Source organism: Somniosus microcephalus, chromosome 14 (genome assembly GCF_052327205.1).
Source record: "Somniosus microcephalus isolate GS21.2 chromosome 14, FLI_Smic_1.0, whole genome shotgun sequence".
In the NCBI taxonomy this organism is placed as follows: domain Eukaryota; kingdom Metazoa; phylum Chordata; class Chondrichthyes; order Squaliformes; family Somniosidae; genus Somniosus; species Somniosus microcephalus.
Window position 1 is genome coordinate 106,477,354 of NC_141000.1, and position 17,002 is coordinate 106,494,355.

General features: G+C 41.1%; 1 protein-coding gene across 5 annotated transcripts in view; it reads left to right on the top strand.

Annotated features, from left to right (window-relative positions):
- The window catches only part of LOC147107808 (MORC family CW-type zinc finger protein 3-like), a 51,791-nt gene extending 35,300 nt beyond the window's left edge, over positions 1–16,491 (top strand). For 4 of the 5 annotated variants that reach the window (XM_086007134.1, XM_086007135.1, XM_086007136.1 and 1 more), the window contains 3 exons: positions 760–1,660; positions 4,911–5,035; positions 7,079–16,491. In XM_086007134.1, coding sequence (XP_085863260.1) covers positions 760–1,660; positions 4,911–5,035; positions 7,079–7,220 — 1,168 coding nt within the window. In that variant the 3' untranslated portion in view covers positions 7,221–16,491. The remainder of the gene's footprint in view (positions 1–759; positions 1,661–4,910; positions 5,036–7,078) is intronic. The other variant, XR_015080888.1, reaches the window with a different exon arrangement.
- Positions 16,492–17,002: the final 511 nt, after the last annotated feature.

Genomic DNA, 17,002 nt, shown 5'->3' on the forward strand with positions numbered 1-17,002 from the left:
AAGCCATTTAGGACAAAGATGAGGAGGAATTTCTTCACCAGAGAGTGGTGAACCTGTGGAATTCTCTACCACAGAAGCAGTTGAGGCCAATTCATTAAATATATTCAAGAAGGAGTTAGATATATTTCTTACGGTTAAAGGGATCAAGGGATATGGGGAGAAAGGAGGGACAGGGTACTGAGTTCGGATGATCAGCCACGATCTCATTAAATGGCAGAGCAGGCTCGAGGGGCCGAATGGCCTACTCCTGCTCCTATCTTCTATGTTTCTCCCTTTCTTTCCCCCCCCCCCCCCCCCCCCCAACCGCCTTCTTCCTCCCCCCGCCGCTCCCTCCTGTTTCCCCCCCCCCCGGCCGCCCGCTCCCTCCCTCCCCTACTTCCCTCTCTTTCCCCCCCCCCCCCCCCCCGGCCGCTCCCTCCCGTTCCCCCTTCCCCTCGCCGCTCCCTCCCTTCGCCGCCCGCTCCCTCCCCTTCTCTCTTTCCCCCCCCTTCCCCCTATCCCCCAAAATAACTTGCAATTTGAGAAGATCAGACAAAGTAAGATTGTGGCCTCTATATTTAAAGTTGGACTTAACGGTAAGTTTTTAAAAAGGAATATAATTGAGATTTTATTTGCATTTGTGCATGAATTGTTTATATCCTACAAATATTGGATGGTGGATATAAATGAACAAGACCATCTTTCTGCCGTGCCTCATTAATTGAGTAACACAGTCCTGCAATTGCTGCGTACATTAAAGTTACTATTTTGCTTCCTTAGTACTAAACGAACTCCTGACTATGAGGATGCATGTCCAAATCCAAAACGACCAAAATTAGATGAAGGAAAGACTCTTAACTCTCTGCATGGTGAAACTGTTAATGACACAATATTTGATGACGATGTAATCCTTCTTGATGAAAAAAGCACGCCAGTGCTCACAGTAACTTTTGACTTGTCGAAAGTAAAACGTGAGCACAGAGAGAGTACCGATACAACTGGCTTTGTGACTGGCCATTGCGATGATGATGATGACGTCGTTCTGTTGCTCGACAAGTGTGAAGAAAAAACTGCAGGTACACAAACTGAGAAGTCGGCCATTCCCGTCAAGGAAGAGGGCTCTGAATCTGAAGAACGGAGCTTCTCCAGTAGCACCAGTGAGCAGAAAGAACAAAATCAGCAGCCCCGTGATGACTCTCTCCAATGTTTGGCAGATATCAAGGAAAGCAGTGAACAAGTAAACATCCAGAAAGATTTGCTGAAATCCATAACTGAAGAGAGAGACAGGTACAAGGCAAAAAGTGAACTGTTAGAAAAAGAACTAGAAAAGTTACCAAAAAAGCTAATTGAAAAAAATGAGAGTCATGTCAAAAAAGAGATCTGCCATCAGTGGACGCAGTCTGACTTTATTATTGGGGACAAGGCAGAGAACGTGAAGGATTTCTGCCAACTTACCAATGAGGAAAAGGCAACCCAATATGAACTGGCACTAAAGGAAATGGAAAGGTTAAAGCAACAGTGCCAGACATTGGAGAATCTAAAGCTTGAATGTTTCACTTGTAATATGAAAGAGAATGATCCTCTGGTAAAAACAGAGGAAGACGAGCTAGTTCTGCAGCTGGACAGTATGTTCCGACAATTAGACAGCTGCAAGTCTGAGCGAGATCAGTATAAGGAGGAAGTAAGTAACTCAGATATACAAAGTGACAAAAATATGTTTTCCAAATTTTAGTATGTCACATAATTGTTAGTTCATTACCACTTGCTAATTCTGTAACATATGTTTGTGATCAGATGTTGAGTAGTTTGCACATAGATCACCCAGAAGCGTTTACTCCTTATAAAGATGAAAGGAAAAAACTATTAATACTATTTCTTTGTAAGTCTTAATTTATCGAATCATGGACATTTCAATACAGAAAGACCACTATTTGATACATTGTATATCAATGCTAGCTATTGACCATAACCCCATTTAATTTTTTTCCTTTGTGTTTATTAATATCCCCCTTAAATGTTGATTATTTTAGATTTAACAGCTATTTCTGACAAAGCATTCTATGTCCTAATCTGTTACATGAACAACTTGTAACCTCCCCCTTTTTATGCTGCTTGTACTGATTCTTTGTTTACGCCCCCTTGTTGCTGATGCACCGCTCATTGGACATAGGCATTCACTATTTCCGCTGTCATGAGTGATGTTTAATTAGAATGGCGTAGTGGGTTAGAACAGTGTTCTTTACCTTGAGATACTGGGTTTGAAAGCAAGCCACAGAGCGAGGGTGTAATCAATCAAGCTTGCTCTCTTCCCCCATGCTGTCTTGTCTTGCTCTCCATCTTTCTTGGTCACTTAATCTTTATCTTTCAATCTCAATTTTTTGAATGGTCTCAATCCAGTTCTCCCTTAGGTGCTAGTCCAAAACACATGGACTCCCCACTGCCATTAAATTGGCAGTCCCATTTTGTATCCACATTGCACTGACCTTGGTTGAAATGGTGCGTCTTCCTGGTGCACCAATGTTGCATCTCTGACTGACGCAAGTCTCGCAGTTGAATAGGTTGGATTTGTGTCGGTAAGTAAATGCACTTTCAATGATCGAATTCTGGGCAACTTTGTAAACCCTAGCTGCTGTACTGAAGCTGGAAGAGTGCTGCTGTGCCATTGAACCTACAATGCTAGAATTAAAATGCAAACACATTTAATTGTAAGCATAACACATGTCAAAGAGGCTGTAAGTGGTTTGTGTGGAAAATGGAAATGCTTTATTCAGAATGTCAGGCTGATGCATGTTTGGGTACAGTGAAGGTAACTATTCTTCCAATTCTATTACAACTAGTCTGTAAATGTTTAATGCAGATGCTGGTTGCAATCATTTCAATTATTTTACAGAAACAAAATACTGCGGATGCTGGAAATCTAAAATAAAAACAAAATGCTGGAAATACTCAGCTCATCAGGGTCATCGACCTGAAACGTTAACTCTGTTTCTCTCTCTCTCTCTCTCTCTCTCTCTCTCTCTCTCTCTCCAGATGCTGCCAGACCTGAGTATTTCTAGCATTTTCTATTTTTATTGTGGCAACCTCAGTGTTTCATCTACTTCGTTTCTCTTTAGGATTTCTTCGCATTTGCTGTGTTCTTTAGCTTCGATGTTGCCAGACTCTCCTCCGGCTGCGTAGTCTCTCTTCTATTGATGGCTGGAAAATTGGGTGTGCTGGTCTGGTCTCCATGCCTGATTTTCCAATCTCCCCGTTGAACGAGTCTCTGATTTTGGGGGCTTTTTCCTCTCTCACATAGATACATAGGAGCAGGAGTAGGCCCTTCGAGCCTGCTCCACCATTCAATGAGATCATGGCTGATCATCCAAATTCAGTACCCGGTCCCTGCCTTCTCCCCATATCCCTTGATCCCTTTAGCCTTAAGAAATATATCCAACTCTTTCTTGAATATATTTAATGAACTGGCCTCCACCGCCCTCTGTGGCAGAGAATTCCACAGGTTCACCACTCTCTGGGTGAAGAAATTCCTCCTCATTTCAGTCCTAAATGGCTTACCCCTTATCCTTAGACTATGATCCCTGGTTCTGGACTCCCCGACCATCAGAAACATCCTTCCTGCATCTAGTCTGTCCAGGCCTGACAGAATTTTATAGGTTTCGGGGAGATCCCCCCTCAATCTTCTAAACTCCAGTGAGCATAAGAACATAAGAAATAGGAGCAGGAGTAGGCCAATCGGCCCCTCGAGCCTGCTCCGCCATTCAATAAGATCATGGCTGATCTGATCCTAACCGCCCATCCACTATCACAGAACCATCTCCTGAATCTAACAGAATTAGACACACGAAATAGGAGCAGGATCAGGCTACACGGCCCCTGGGCCCGCTCCGCTACCCACAGGGCCATGACCGATCCGAACCTAGACTCATGTCCAAATTCCTGCCTGCTCTCCGTAACCCTTAATTCCCTTTACTTCTAGGAAACTGTCTATTTCTGTTTTAAATTTCTGTAATGATGTAGCTTCTACAGCTTTTTGGGGCAGCATATTCCATGGACCTACCACTCTCTGAGTGAAGTAGTTCCTCCTCATCTCAGTTTTGAAAGAGCAGCCCCTTATTCTAAGACTATGCCCCCTAGTTCTAGTTTCACCCATCATCGGGAACATTCTCCCCGCATCCACCCGATCCAACCCCTTCACAATCTTATATGTTTCAATAAGATCGCCTCTCATTCTTCTGAACTCCAATGAGTAGAGTCCCAATCTACTCAACCTCTCCTCATATGACCACCCCCTCATCCCCGGGATTAACCGAGTGAACCTTCTTTGTACTGACTCGAGAGCAAGTATGTCCTTTCTTAAGTATGGACACCAAAACTGTACGCAGTATTCCAGGTGCGGTCTCACCAATACCTTGTACAACTGAAGCAATACCTCCCTATTTTTATATTCTATCCCCCTAGCAATGAAAGCCAACATTCCATTGGCCTTCTTAATCACTTGCTGCACCTGCATACTAACCTTTTGAGTTTTGTGCACCAGGACCCCCAGATCCCTTTGTACTTCAGTACTTTCCAGTTTCTTGCCATTAAGATAATAACTTGCTCTACGATTTTTCCTGCCAAAGTACATAACCTCACACTTTCCAGTATTGTATTCAGTATTATAAGCCCAATCTCTCCTCATACGTCATTCCTGCCATCCCAGGTATCAGCCTGGTGAATCTTCGCTGCACTCCTTCCATGGCAAGAACGTCCTTCCTCAGGTAAGGCGACCAAAACTGCACACAATACTCAAGGTGTGGTCTCACCAAGGCCCTTACTATGCAGACTTTAGCAATCTATTCAATAAATTTGGGTCATATAAATATATAGTATTTTTTCATTTGGAAGGTAACTTTACAAAAGTGTGGGTTTTTTTTTCTCCCTTCCCTACAAAGGCTGACCGATTGCAAAAAGAAAATGATGCATTCAAGCTCAACTGTGAAAATCTTTCTAAAGAATTGGAATGTTTAAAGCTTGAAGCCACTGAAGCACAACAGAGCAACCTTTCAGATGACACCAGGTAAAACAGAGTTTAGATTTTATTTGGGCGAGCAAAATCTTTCCATTTGGAGACTGCATCAAACTGAAGATGGAAAAATCTTTCCGCTGTTTCAAGTTGGAGTGGAGGGTGGGCATTGGGACTTATGGCTGAAAAAGATTGCTTAAATAGGGTGAGATGTGACCAGAGGGAATTGAAGATGGGGACTTGACATTGAAGAACAGGGAGTCAGTAGAGCTTAACCTGGACCGGCAAGGTAGAGGCGCAGGGCTTCATGCCAGACCATGGGCTATGGTATTCTGAATTAACTGGGGGAAGGCAGGGTCAGGATGATATACTTCACAAGTTGATCTTGGGCGGTAGTGCAAAATGGGTAATAGTGAATCGGCAGCCCGTGTTACACCCCTGACTTCAATGGAAAAGAATATTGGCCCAGATATTCGGATCCCTACGGGTGGATACGTGCTGTGTACCCACCCGTAGGGACATCGGAAATGCCGGTTTCAGGCATGCACAGCGCATGTGCTGAAAACTGGCATTTCCCATCTGTCAGGAATGGTCTTGACACATCCTCCGGCTGCCCTGGAGCAGGGCCTCTGCGGGCGGATAGTTTTGCTTTTTGGAGACCCTCTGCCCGCAGAAAACCCTTACAATTCTTAAGCCTGGTAAAAGCAGGCGTAAGGCTTGCTTTTACCAGGATAAGAGTTGAAAAAAGTTTTTTTTTAATTTCACTGATTTATCATTTTAAAAAGGTAAGTTTATTTTTAGCCCTGTAAAATACTTTAATTTTTTCAAAAAATTCAATTTTTGTTTAAAATTCTTAATTTATTGTAATTTCAGGTCATTTTAAAGTGATTTTTAAAAATGTATTTGAAGTTTTACTATTTTTTCATTGATCTCCGTTCATACATTTGACAGGTCTTCCTATCAAATGTATGAAGGGAGATTCCCTTCTGTGATTGGCTCCCCGTGGCCCACGTGATCTCAGGGACGCTGCGAACTACATGCGCCTCTGGGATACATGGGCCCTGCACACTTGGAGTTTGGTGAGGCCCAGCAGCGGAAGCGTGTGCATCCCGGGAACCCTCGGGTAAGGGCGCAGATTTTTCCGGATCGCAGGCCTCCGCCCGCGGGAGGAAAATACGGGCCACTAGGCGAGTGTAAAACCGATGAGCCAACTCGTTATCGCCCATTTTGCGTGGAGATGGAACCCATTTTCATGTTTCAGTTCTCAAGATGGTGAAAGTAGGGATTCTGATTTCAGCAGCAGAAGGCGATAGAAATGTTTAAGAACTTTTCCAGCTTAAGACATGGTTTTTTTTTCAGTAATCTTACAACGCTGGGGGCAGTTCACAAAACAATGGTTTTCAAATTAATTTTCTAACTGCTATTCGTTATATTTCAGCAGAGAAATAAAAACTAACTGGATTTTAAAATTCATTTTTCTCCAGATTATAAAAAAAACTTTGTAAAGAATACTTTTTAAAAAAAAAAAAAAAAAGCTCAAGCTTGACTAGTTAATCTGAATGCCCAAATCGGGAAGCATTTTAAACTTGATTACTTTCATGGGGCTGCAACACTTGTTAATGCATGCTCAATATACATGTTCTATTGTGTGCCTCAATTGTTGAAAAATATTTGTTTGTATATTTTCATTTTTCCCGATTACATATAAATGAGTTTCTTTCCATACAGCTGAACTTTCATTATCTGTAGCTCATATTGTCGCTATAATCACTGGGTAGTTTACAACACACTACTTTAAAGTCTGTTCTGATGGACTTTACTGTTTTTCAGGTTTGGGACCATTGAAAATAAATTGAAGCCATTATATTAGGTAGCTTTTGCCATTATGCAACCCTGAACTAGTTGATTTAAAGTATTTGATCCCAAAAGACTAAAGAATTTTATAGTAGCATCCTGCCAATAGATGTGTGTTGGAGCAGTCCTTCTGCAGGAGTCTCTGCAGAAAATGTTAGGACAATCTTGCTGCACTGAGCGTGACTGAACTATTGAACAATGTCACAGTTGTTAATGTATGAATATTTCTTGTGCTACTTCCAGTGTGAAACTCCGGTCTCTGCGGATTGGTGTTGGACAGCTTCTAGTTAATATTATACCTGAACTGGACTTGGCGCAAATAAACTATGAAAGTGATGTTGTTGATGAGATTTTGGACCAGGTACTCACTGCCAATGCATCATGAAGACCGTCTCTTCTTTTATAACTTGGGTGTATTGTGAAGATATTCAGTGGATTCTGTAACTACCAATAGACTTTTGATAAAACCAGAGCTTGCAAGTAAGCAGATGATGCACTTCTGTAATGATTTGTTTTCTAATTTTTTTTCTATTTGTTCAAATGTGTTTATTCTGTTTCTAGTGTTTCTCGTCTGGTAGACGGTTACTTCTGTTAAGATGCAAAACAGCAATGTAGTGCAGACTGCGTGAGCATAATGGGGCAATTTGAAGTGTATTTGAGAAAGCAGCCAGTTCAGTTACAGTAAACATTGCCCAAAGCTTTATTTTCTCCACCCCTAATACATTTGATGTTCTGCAGAAGCTTATTCTGTTCTATTTGGTGTACTTTTTTTTTATTCTGTGGGTTTATAGATCATGCATACACATTTCTGTGCCAGATAATTGGTAACCATTCAAATTTTCATCTAAAAGTTCAATTCACTGCTTCATTACTGACCAGAGTGTCAGCAGGCTATTCAGTTGTGGAGGCTATCACATCTTTTCTAATCTGATGTCACACAGGCATGCACTTTTCAGCCTGACTTTCTGAATAGTGATTTAGGTTTGAAAATCTTGGCTTTTTTTTCAGTATCCCTTCCTAACCTAGAGATACTGAAACTAGGGCAGCAGTAGGGTGCTACAATTTGCCTCAATGTCCCTAGGTTAAGAACGGAAAAGCTGGCTCGGGTTTTCATTGCTGATCGCCAGCTGTGCTGGAAGTGTGCATGTGGGGATCTGGTGAGGACAGGGTCAGGCATTGCTCTGATGCCCACTGTAATCAATACTGGCTGTCCAGGCTCACTGGTGAGTAGTCCCCACTTGACTGAGGTATCAGAGGCCAAACACTGTGTGGAATCATGCCCCCAACAAGAAATCAACACCATCAGAAGAGGAGGGGCAGGAGAAATATATATGTGCAAGTTATCATATTCCCTGTAACATTCATTGAAATAAAACCCAGCATCACTTCATTTGATTGTGGCAGCCTATTGGTGGGTGCCCTGATAATCTCCCTCTAGCACAGAAAACTCTGGAGAGGATGGAACTCATCCTATGAACTTGCATGAATATAATAGAACAACTAATCTCAGAGTTGAGAATGCAGCTAAACTGTAGTGTGTTACCTCAATCCCTTCAATCTGTTGCTGCATACCAGGTTACAGACCAGTCCATAGCATTTTTATATCCCTCCCATCCTTGCATATAATGATTTTTGTTGAGTTCTTTCTACTAATATCAAACTGGGAAAGGATAGTCCAAGCTTGACAGTATGTTTGGGTTTAGTGTTTTTTAGTTGCTTTGCTGATGGAATACTGAATTGGATTATTTTAACACGGTGCCCAAAAATGGGGCATTCTGGACTGACCCTTCACTGAAATGCTTTGTATTCGGTGAATACATTGGTGTGGTTTGCTCTCCGTACATACTGATGCTCCTAGGAAGATGAGGTTAAAAACTGCAGTGTTCGCTATTATTCAACGTTAAAAGTTCCATATGGTTATCTAATATAAAATTTCTGTAATTATTCAAAGTTTCACTTGTGAAAATATACAGTTGCACTGTCGCCGCCATTTCAATCCCTCTGACTTAGTGTATACATTCAAGGATATTTTTTACCCAACATTCCTAATGTGCCTATTAATGCGCAACGTACATAGTATATGCAATATGTATACTTCTCACATCGTCAGTGGATTGGTTTTATATGTTCTTGGGATATGAATGACACTGGTAAGGCTGCATTTATTGCCCATCCCCAGCTGCCCTGAGGAGATGGTTGTGGGCGATCTCTCTGAACTATTGTAGTCTTTGTGGGATGATGTTCCCAAAGTGGCGTTAGGTAGGGAATTCAAGGATTCTGACCCAGGAATGGTGATGTATACCCAAGTCAGAATGGTGTGTGATTTGGAGAGAATCTTGAGGTGATGGTGTTCCCAGAACACTGCTGCTTTTGTCCTACTGGAGGTCACTCGGGAGGGTGTAGCGATCCACGTAACCTTGGTGAGTTGCTGCAATGCATCCTGTAGATCATACGTAACTGGAGCCACTGTGCCGGTGGTAGATTGGGTGACTATTAAGTCCAGTGGCAGATGCACCAATCGGGCAAACTACTCTGTCCTGGATGGTGATGAGCTTCATGAATGTTGTGCTTGCACCCATTTGGGTGAGTGGTGAGTATTCCATCACACTCCTGACTCCAGCCAGATAGTGGAGCGGCTTTGAGGGGTCAGGAGGTGAGCTACTTTTTGCAGAGTACCTAGGCTCTGCCCTGTTCTTGCCATTGTGTTGATATGGATGGTCCAGTTCAGCTTCTGGTCAACAGTAGCCCCCCAGAATGTTTGTTGGCAATGCGGTTGAAAGTCACGGGTAGCTTTTGCGCTTTCTTTCGCTCAAGATGGTCATCACCTGGCATTTATGTGACACTAATGTTACCTGCCAAATGTCAGCTCAAGTTTGGATGTTAGGGTGTCTTGCTATAGGCTGGCATGGGCTGCTTCATTATTCAACTGACTATAGTGTAACTTTAGGCCTTTTAAGCAAGTCTACTGTACAATGAAATCTTTCATGTTAATTTTCCGACTGTTTCTCTTTTTTGTCCCTTGCTGTGCAGCGTATCATTCACCCTCCAAGAGGGCAGTCATGCAAATTGATCCCAGACTATTACCTGTGCTGTTCATGAGCCAGCTAGTAGGTGTGAAAGAGCAATGAAGTGATTCATCCTTGAAATTTAAAAGAAAATAAATTCTCTGGCTCATCACCTCTCCCCACTAATTGCTTGGTTTGAGCCTATGCTCTGCCACGTGGTGTGTAGCCCTTTGACGTGCCAGTGTAATGCACCATCAATGTTTACTTTTTAATGTAAAATTGATATGATTGCTGAATATATACTACACTAGACTGCTGGACTCTACAACGAGACCACATTTTGAATTCCAGCCTCAATGAATTTCCCCAAGGCGGTTATCTCAATTTTTTTATAATCCATTTTTGGGATTTGGATGTCGCTGGCAATGCCGGCATTTATTGCCCATCCCTAGTTGCCCTTGAGAAAGTGGTTGTGGGTCTTCTTGAACCGCTACAGTCCGTGTGGTGAAGGTGCTCCAACAATGCTGTTAGGTTGGGAGTTCCATGATTTTGACCCAGCGACAGTGAAGGAACAGTGATATATGGCCAAGTCAGGGTGATGGAGGAGAACTTGGAGGTGATGGTGTTCTCATAAACCTGCTACCCATGTCCTAGGCGGTGGAGGTCGTGGGTTTGAGGTGCTGCCCAAGAAGCCTTGGAGAGTTACTGCAGTGCATCTTGTGCACAGTACACACTGCAACCGCGTATGCCGATGGTGGAGGGAGTGATTTGGTCATATAGGAGAAGGGAAAATGAATCAACCAAAATTAAATCAGTGATTGATTATGTCCATGGTTTTAAGCTGTCCCAGCTATGGAGGATCACATGGCACAAAGTGTAATGGGGAAAACTCTAAAGCCATTTCATTATGCAGGTAACATCAACCTATCCCATGTGTTTAAATGCACTTCAAGGATTTAATTGTACCATCATCCAGAAAGGTAAGCCTTTGAGTACATGGCTGTGTACTTTTTCTTAATGATACTCCACAAAAATCTTTTGAATGTTAGCGGAATAGAATAATGAACAAAGCATAAATTGTATTGATGCAGCACATGTCTCTTGCATTCAAGAAGAAATGGCTGGTTCTGGTGTGTAATTCTCAATATATTGTAAATTTTATGCATTTTAAGAGAATTATTTGCAATTGCCCCTGTCTTACCTGAATAGTCATATTTATTTTATGAGAGCAACTCTACTCTGTCCCATTATAAATGTACTGTTTACAAAAGGTTGAGTAATAAGCTTGTGTTAAGATTTTGAAATCTGTTTGGCCTCTTCTCTACCCTTTGGTCAAAGTATTGTTCATAATCATTGAATAAGACGGATGTAAATAAATACAGAAACTTAAGTGTGTATTGATCTTGCCTTGTTAGACCTCACTTTGAGTACATGCCACCTTTATAAGGTTCTCCATTGCAGTGCTACTCTTCTCAAATTCAGCGCTTGGCTTTCCAATTTTTAATCACACTGCATTTTCTGCTTGTTATACAACAATTCCAGTATACCTCTACACAAAAGCTTGCCTCCTGGGAAATAAGTTCCAGTGACGGTGAAATAGAATGTGGGCCATTGCTTCTTATTTTGAAATTATAATGAAAAATCACTATTTCCTCCTTTTTGAATTTGAGAGCAAAACTGTACTCTGATTCAGGTCTGCAATTTCAGAGGTACATTTTTGTATTTGGAAACTATGCACTAAAACTATTTAGCTGCCATTTTGCATATGGAAAATATATGCACAGAAAAGTCAGACCTTTAGAAACGGATTTCATTAAAAAAGTAAGTTTTATTGAGAAGTAAAAATATTGAGCACAAAATCTGATTTTTGTTAAATGAATGACTGTGCTGCTGCATCCAAAAACTACAATGTTATGAAGTTTCATTCATGAATTCTATGGCTTTCAAATGCATCCTAATGTTTTAAGAACATAAGTTAATTATGAGAAAGTCTATTTAGCGCTCAGTCTTATCCCTGTAGTAGTTTAATTTCTGCCTTGCCTGGAAGGGTAGCTCAAACTTTTATCACCCTTTGAAGATGTTCTACCTATGTCCATTTTAAATATGAATTTAAAATGTTAAATTGCTCCTCCTTACTCATCTGACTGACTTTGAAATAATAATCTGGATTTACCTTCACCTCCCCTCAGTGAGGTCACCTTTTAACCCTTTTCTTTCTACACTGTAGAGTTTCAGCAGCTCTAACCTTTCCTCCTCCCTCATTACCCTTACATTTTTGGGATCATTCTTGCTGGTTTTTCGCTACACACTTTCCAATACATGCACATCTTTCGTGTGGTGTGATTTAGAACTGAGCATTGTATTCCAGTGGTCTGACTAATGTATTGGGAAGCCAGACCCATTAGTGTTGCGTTAACGTCAGGCGTAAATTTGATTACCTGGCTGGAGAGTCTAGAACTAAGGGGCATAGTCTCAGGATAAGGAGTCGGCCATTTAAGACCAAGATGAGAAATTTCTTCAGAGGGTTGTGAATCTTTAGAATTCTCTACCCCAAAGTGTAAATAGTTGAGTATATTCAAGGCTGAGATAGATAGATTTTTGAACTCTAGGGGAATCAAGTGATATGGGGATCGGGCGGGAAAGTGGAGTTGAGGTCGAAGATCAGCCATGATCTTATTGAATTACGGAGCAGGCTCGAGGGGCCGTGTGGCCCACTCCTGCTCCTAATTCTTATGTAACCTAGTGAACAGCAACCAACATGGATTCAGAAGGGTAAGATCCTGCTTGTTCAACTTCCTTGACTTATTTTGAGCAAGTGACATAACAAGTGGACTGGGTACCTCAACTTCCAAAATGCAGTTAACAAAAATTCCATAATAAAAAACAATGTTATTTAAGCTTTGAGGGTTTACAGGCCTGCCTCTCAAATTGCATCAGGAGGGCCTTGGGTGTCAGTGGGGGGGCCAAGATAACTCTCTGCTGCTGCCCCCTGCCCCAGAATTTTCAACTGCTGGCCACCCATTTTTCAGATGAGACGGGAGTCGAAAATTGCCCCCAATGTTCAATCTCTCCAATCACTGGAGCTGCAATCAACAAAAAGCAAGTAGAACTGTAGAGTACAAGTTGGAAGCAATGTTCAAATCATGTAGTGCTGTGGCCTTGACCACTGTGTCCAGTTCTGATCTTTGAGACACACACTTAAGATCTGGAGGTATTTCAAATCGGCATGGGTCTGATCCCTCGTATCAGAGAATTGAGTTATGACACCAGGCTGTGGACATCTTTTTTTGGCTTTCAGATTTTGCTATCCGATGCTGCCTCCCTGGGCAGTGCTTTCCACACATTTGCTACTTTCCAGCAAACCAGCCTGTCCACCTTCCCTCTTCTAAGCATGAGACTATATCCCCTGATTCTAAAGTTTATGGCAATATAGAACCTGTTAATTGGGATTCATTTTATCAATTTCCTTGCGAATCTTGAATACAGTCTCCCCTCCGAGCATTCTCTTTTCCAGAGTAAACCCCAGGCTCTGCACCTTCTCATAACTCAATCATTTGAGCTATATATCCCATAATCCAGTTAGCTTTCCTTACTGCTGCACACTGCACTGTTGATTTCAGTAAGCTATCTAACAATACCCCCAAATCTTTCTCGTTGTGCCCCAGAGTCTAGATAAAGTCATTTAGTTTATATTTTCACTTTATTTCTCTAGCCTTATTACCTTGCATTTGTCCACATTAAATGCTATTTGCAACTTCCACTCACCTCAACCTATCCAGAACAGTTTCTATTTGGTTTGCCTGTCTGCTTACTGAGCACACCTTCACCCCCCCCCCCCCCCCCAAGTCCAATTTGATGCCATATGTAAATGTTAATTGTTTTTTTCCTACCAGAAATAGCCTGAAGTAACCCCAGGGAAGCATCAGAAAAGTCTCAATTAACTAATTGCTGACTGGGCTGGCCTTCCCCTTTAAGGAGGGGAGGCACACTTTTTTAATCTCAGCCTGCAAAATTAGTCCTCCTGAAGGAGTTTGCTAGAACTGTAGGTTATAACTGGGTTTTTGCAGCTCTCCTCAATAGATTATGGCTGGAGGCAAGAAGGGACTGGAGCTTGACGTGTGAACCAGCAAAGGAAGAGAGGTGTTTTCAACAAGAACCATGCGGGTGGGGTGGGGTTTATATCAGCAGAAAACTACCTGCGCAGTACAAATCTCACTGCAGATGACATCTTCACTCTAGCAGTTCTTCTGGGAGGGGTGTTTCTAGACAAATTATGTGTTTTATCATGCTTGTGCCACTCTTTTCCCCCACCCCTTGTCTTTACCCCTCCTCCTCTTCCTTATCTGGGGCAGTACTGGCAACAGCAATGTCCGCTGCCTCTGAGCCACAGCATGTAGAAATGTTTGAGATGAAAAAGACGAGTTCTAAATGTCCAAAATTAAGGAGTTCACCCAGCTGGAACTTTCTTCCTCTTTGCCTTTTCCAACTCTCTCACAATTCTGTCAGACAGATGTCAGCTTTGTTTCTGTCCTCCGCTCCTAATAATTTATATACACTGTAAAAGGCAATGGTTCCAGCAATTATCCCGGTAGCATCCCATTAGAGACCGAGTGTCAACACTGCTCTATTCTGTATGTATGGGAAAGAAAGTGATGAGCATGATGCACATCAACTGTTTTTGTTCATGCTGTTTTATGCAGTTAGTTAAAATTTTTATTACTTGATGTTTGATCCTTTGAAAATAGTTTGGCTGAAATCCAAAATTTTCTGCTTGCAGTTGATGTCACCTGATTTTTTTTGAAAAAATATTCAGGGAAAAACAATCTGGAAATCAGAAGGCCTATATATATCCCCCATTTTCCAACCCAATGACTTAATGTGCAAAAGTCGCAGGGTGAAATTGGTCTTAAGCGAAAGCACGAAACGGGCAATAATGAATCAACAGCCCTTTTTACACCGTGCCCAATTTTTGTTTTCCGTTGACTTTAATGGTTGCCATTTGCTATTGCCCATTTTGTTTTTGACAAAGACAGATTTTCCTCCTCGTCCATATTAAAGTTAATTTGCCATTTTTCTGCCTAAGTGTATACCTGGAAATTTAACCTTACAGTTGATTTCAGTATTCAGGTTATTTTTGTGTAGTGGAACCTACAGGGCTCTAACTACTGACCCCTGCAAGCCTCCACTCAGCACTTCCTCCTAGTCCGATACTCACCTCTTACTATATTTGGCTGATTTCTGGATTTTTTTTAATTGGTCTTGTCCAGTCCCATGTTCTACCCTGAATTCCCACGGCTTCTGGATTAGAGTTTTTTCTTGAAAGATTTGTCAATCGCTTTCTGCAAGTAAGTCCAAAAACTATCGTAGGTAGTTCCATTATCTATTTTTGTAGCATCTTCAAAGGTGTTTCCCTCTGACTCCATGCTGGCTGTGGTATTTGTTTGGTTAATCAATAGCACAGTTATTTGAATTAATGTTCGAAGATCAAAATATATAAGTTGAATATTGCAAAACTACATTCCACTTTTCATGGTTCTATTTCAAACCGATGCAATGAATCAGCCAACTTGGCTGTAGTGAGCTGGTTTATTTTTCATAAACTAATTTTAGTCCCAAATTCATCTCGATCAGTCTAAATCATGACTTTAATTTTCTGTTAGAATTTGTGCGTAACTTTTTAGAAGTTTTTTTTTGTAGAAAAACTAGATTTGATTGTGAAGAAAAACTTGGTACATGACGACACTGGTATTTTTGGGAGAAAAGAAGCTTTAATTTTGAAATGTCCACAAGGTTTTTGTAGATAACCAATGTAACTCTTTAATTGGTTACTTAAATAAAAGGGAAAAAAAGATAGACTTGCGCCTTTCACGACCACCGGAAGTCCCAAAACACTTTACAGCCAATGAAGTACTTTTTGAAGTGTAGTCACTGTTGTAATGTAAGAAAGAAGAGTAGTGTAAATAGAGGACTTCATTGGTTTTAACAAATGGTACATTCTGAAAACTACCGTGGTTAAATTATTTCTGTTCTCTTCCTCTTCCAAAAAAGTGAAATGTTGGAAGATTTTGGGAGCAAACACTGGCTTTAAGTTTCACACTTTTAGTACTTAAAAACATTTATAAGTTGCTGAGGAATGCGTAATAAATATTGGCAAGCACTGACTCCATAGTTCTCAAGATATTTTGACAACAGTGTCATCCACAGTAATTTAACAGACTCAGCATATCTTTTCAACATCTAATTTTCTGCATTTTGTGTCTGTCCATTTGAAGTGACCTGTGTCACAAGATGCTTTGAAAACATTTTTACCTTTCACTATCTGTAGTTCATCTTCCCAAGAGGAAAAGATTAGCTAAACTCTTGATAAAGAAAGTGTAACAGGCTAGCATTAACATTTTAATATATATTAATGTTTGCATTCAGGGGAAAATGTGAGATGCATTTATTTGTCACAAAGCTTAAATATGAGAATTATAATTTTTTATTTGTGCTAACTTCAGTGTTGAGAGAATTATGGAAGCTTTTTATGAATGTATTGGAATATTGTTTTTGTAAACAAGATTTTTTCCATTAAAAAGGCTTAAAAGATGTATTATGTATTTAAGCATTTTGATACTTTGTCTTGCTGATTAAATTTCCACTTTTACATTGGCTGCAGTTTTTATTTAACCATATGTTTGGGACTGAGATGGAGGAAAATTATGGTGATATTTTGCACATTGTTAAACATACAACTGTTATCGGGGGCTATTTCACTTTTGCTACCTCCTTTTCCAATATTCTCTCCTGATGGTGCAGAATCTTGCTTGGCTATGGCTCCATGGGCCTCTGGTACCTCCCCCAGGTGCCATTCTTTATACGTGAGACTGGTAACTGCTAGTAGTCTATTTGACATCACAACCAAGCTATGTCATGTGGAGACACTCTTGCATTCTGTCCGGGATCACTGGGGGAGCGTTTGCTTGATTTTTTTTTTTCCTCCCCCTTGCCTTTGAATCTCAACAAAAGAAATCCAAAGCATTGATGAATCCTGTCAAGAAAATAGCCCCAGTTAAAATCTTCAAGCAATAAGCAAGCCTATTTTATAGCCCAACAAAAGAGCTTGCAGTTACAGTGCCTTTCAAGTCCTCTGGACATCCAGCCAATAAATTACTTGGAAGTG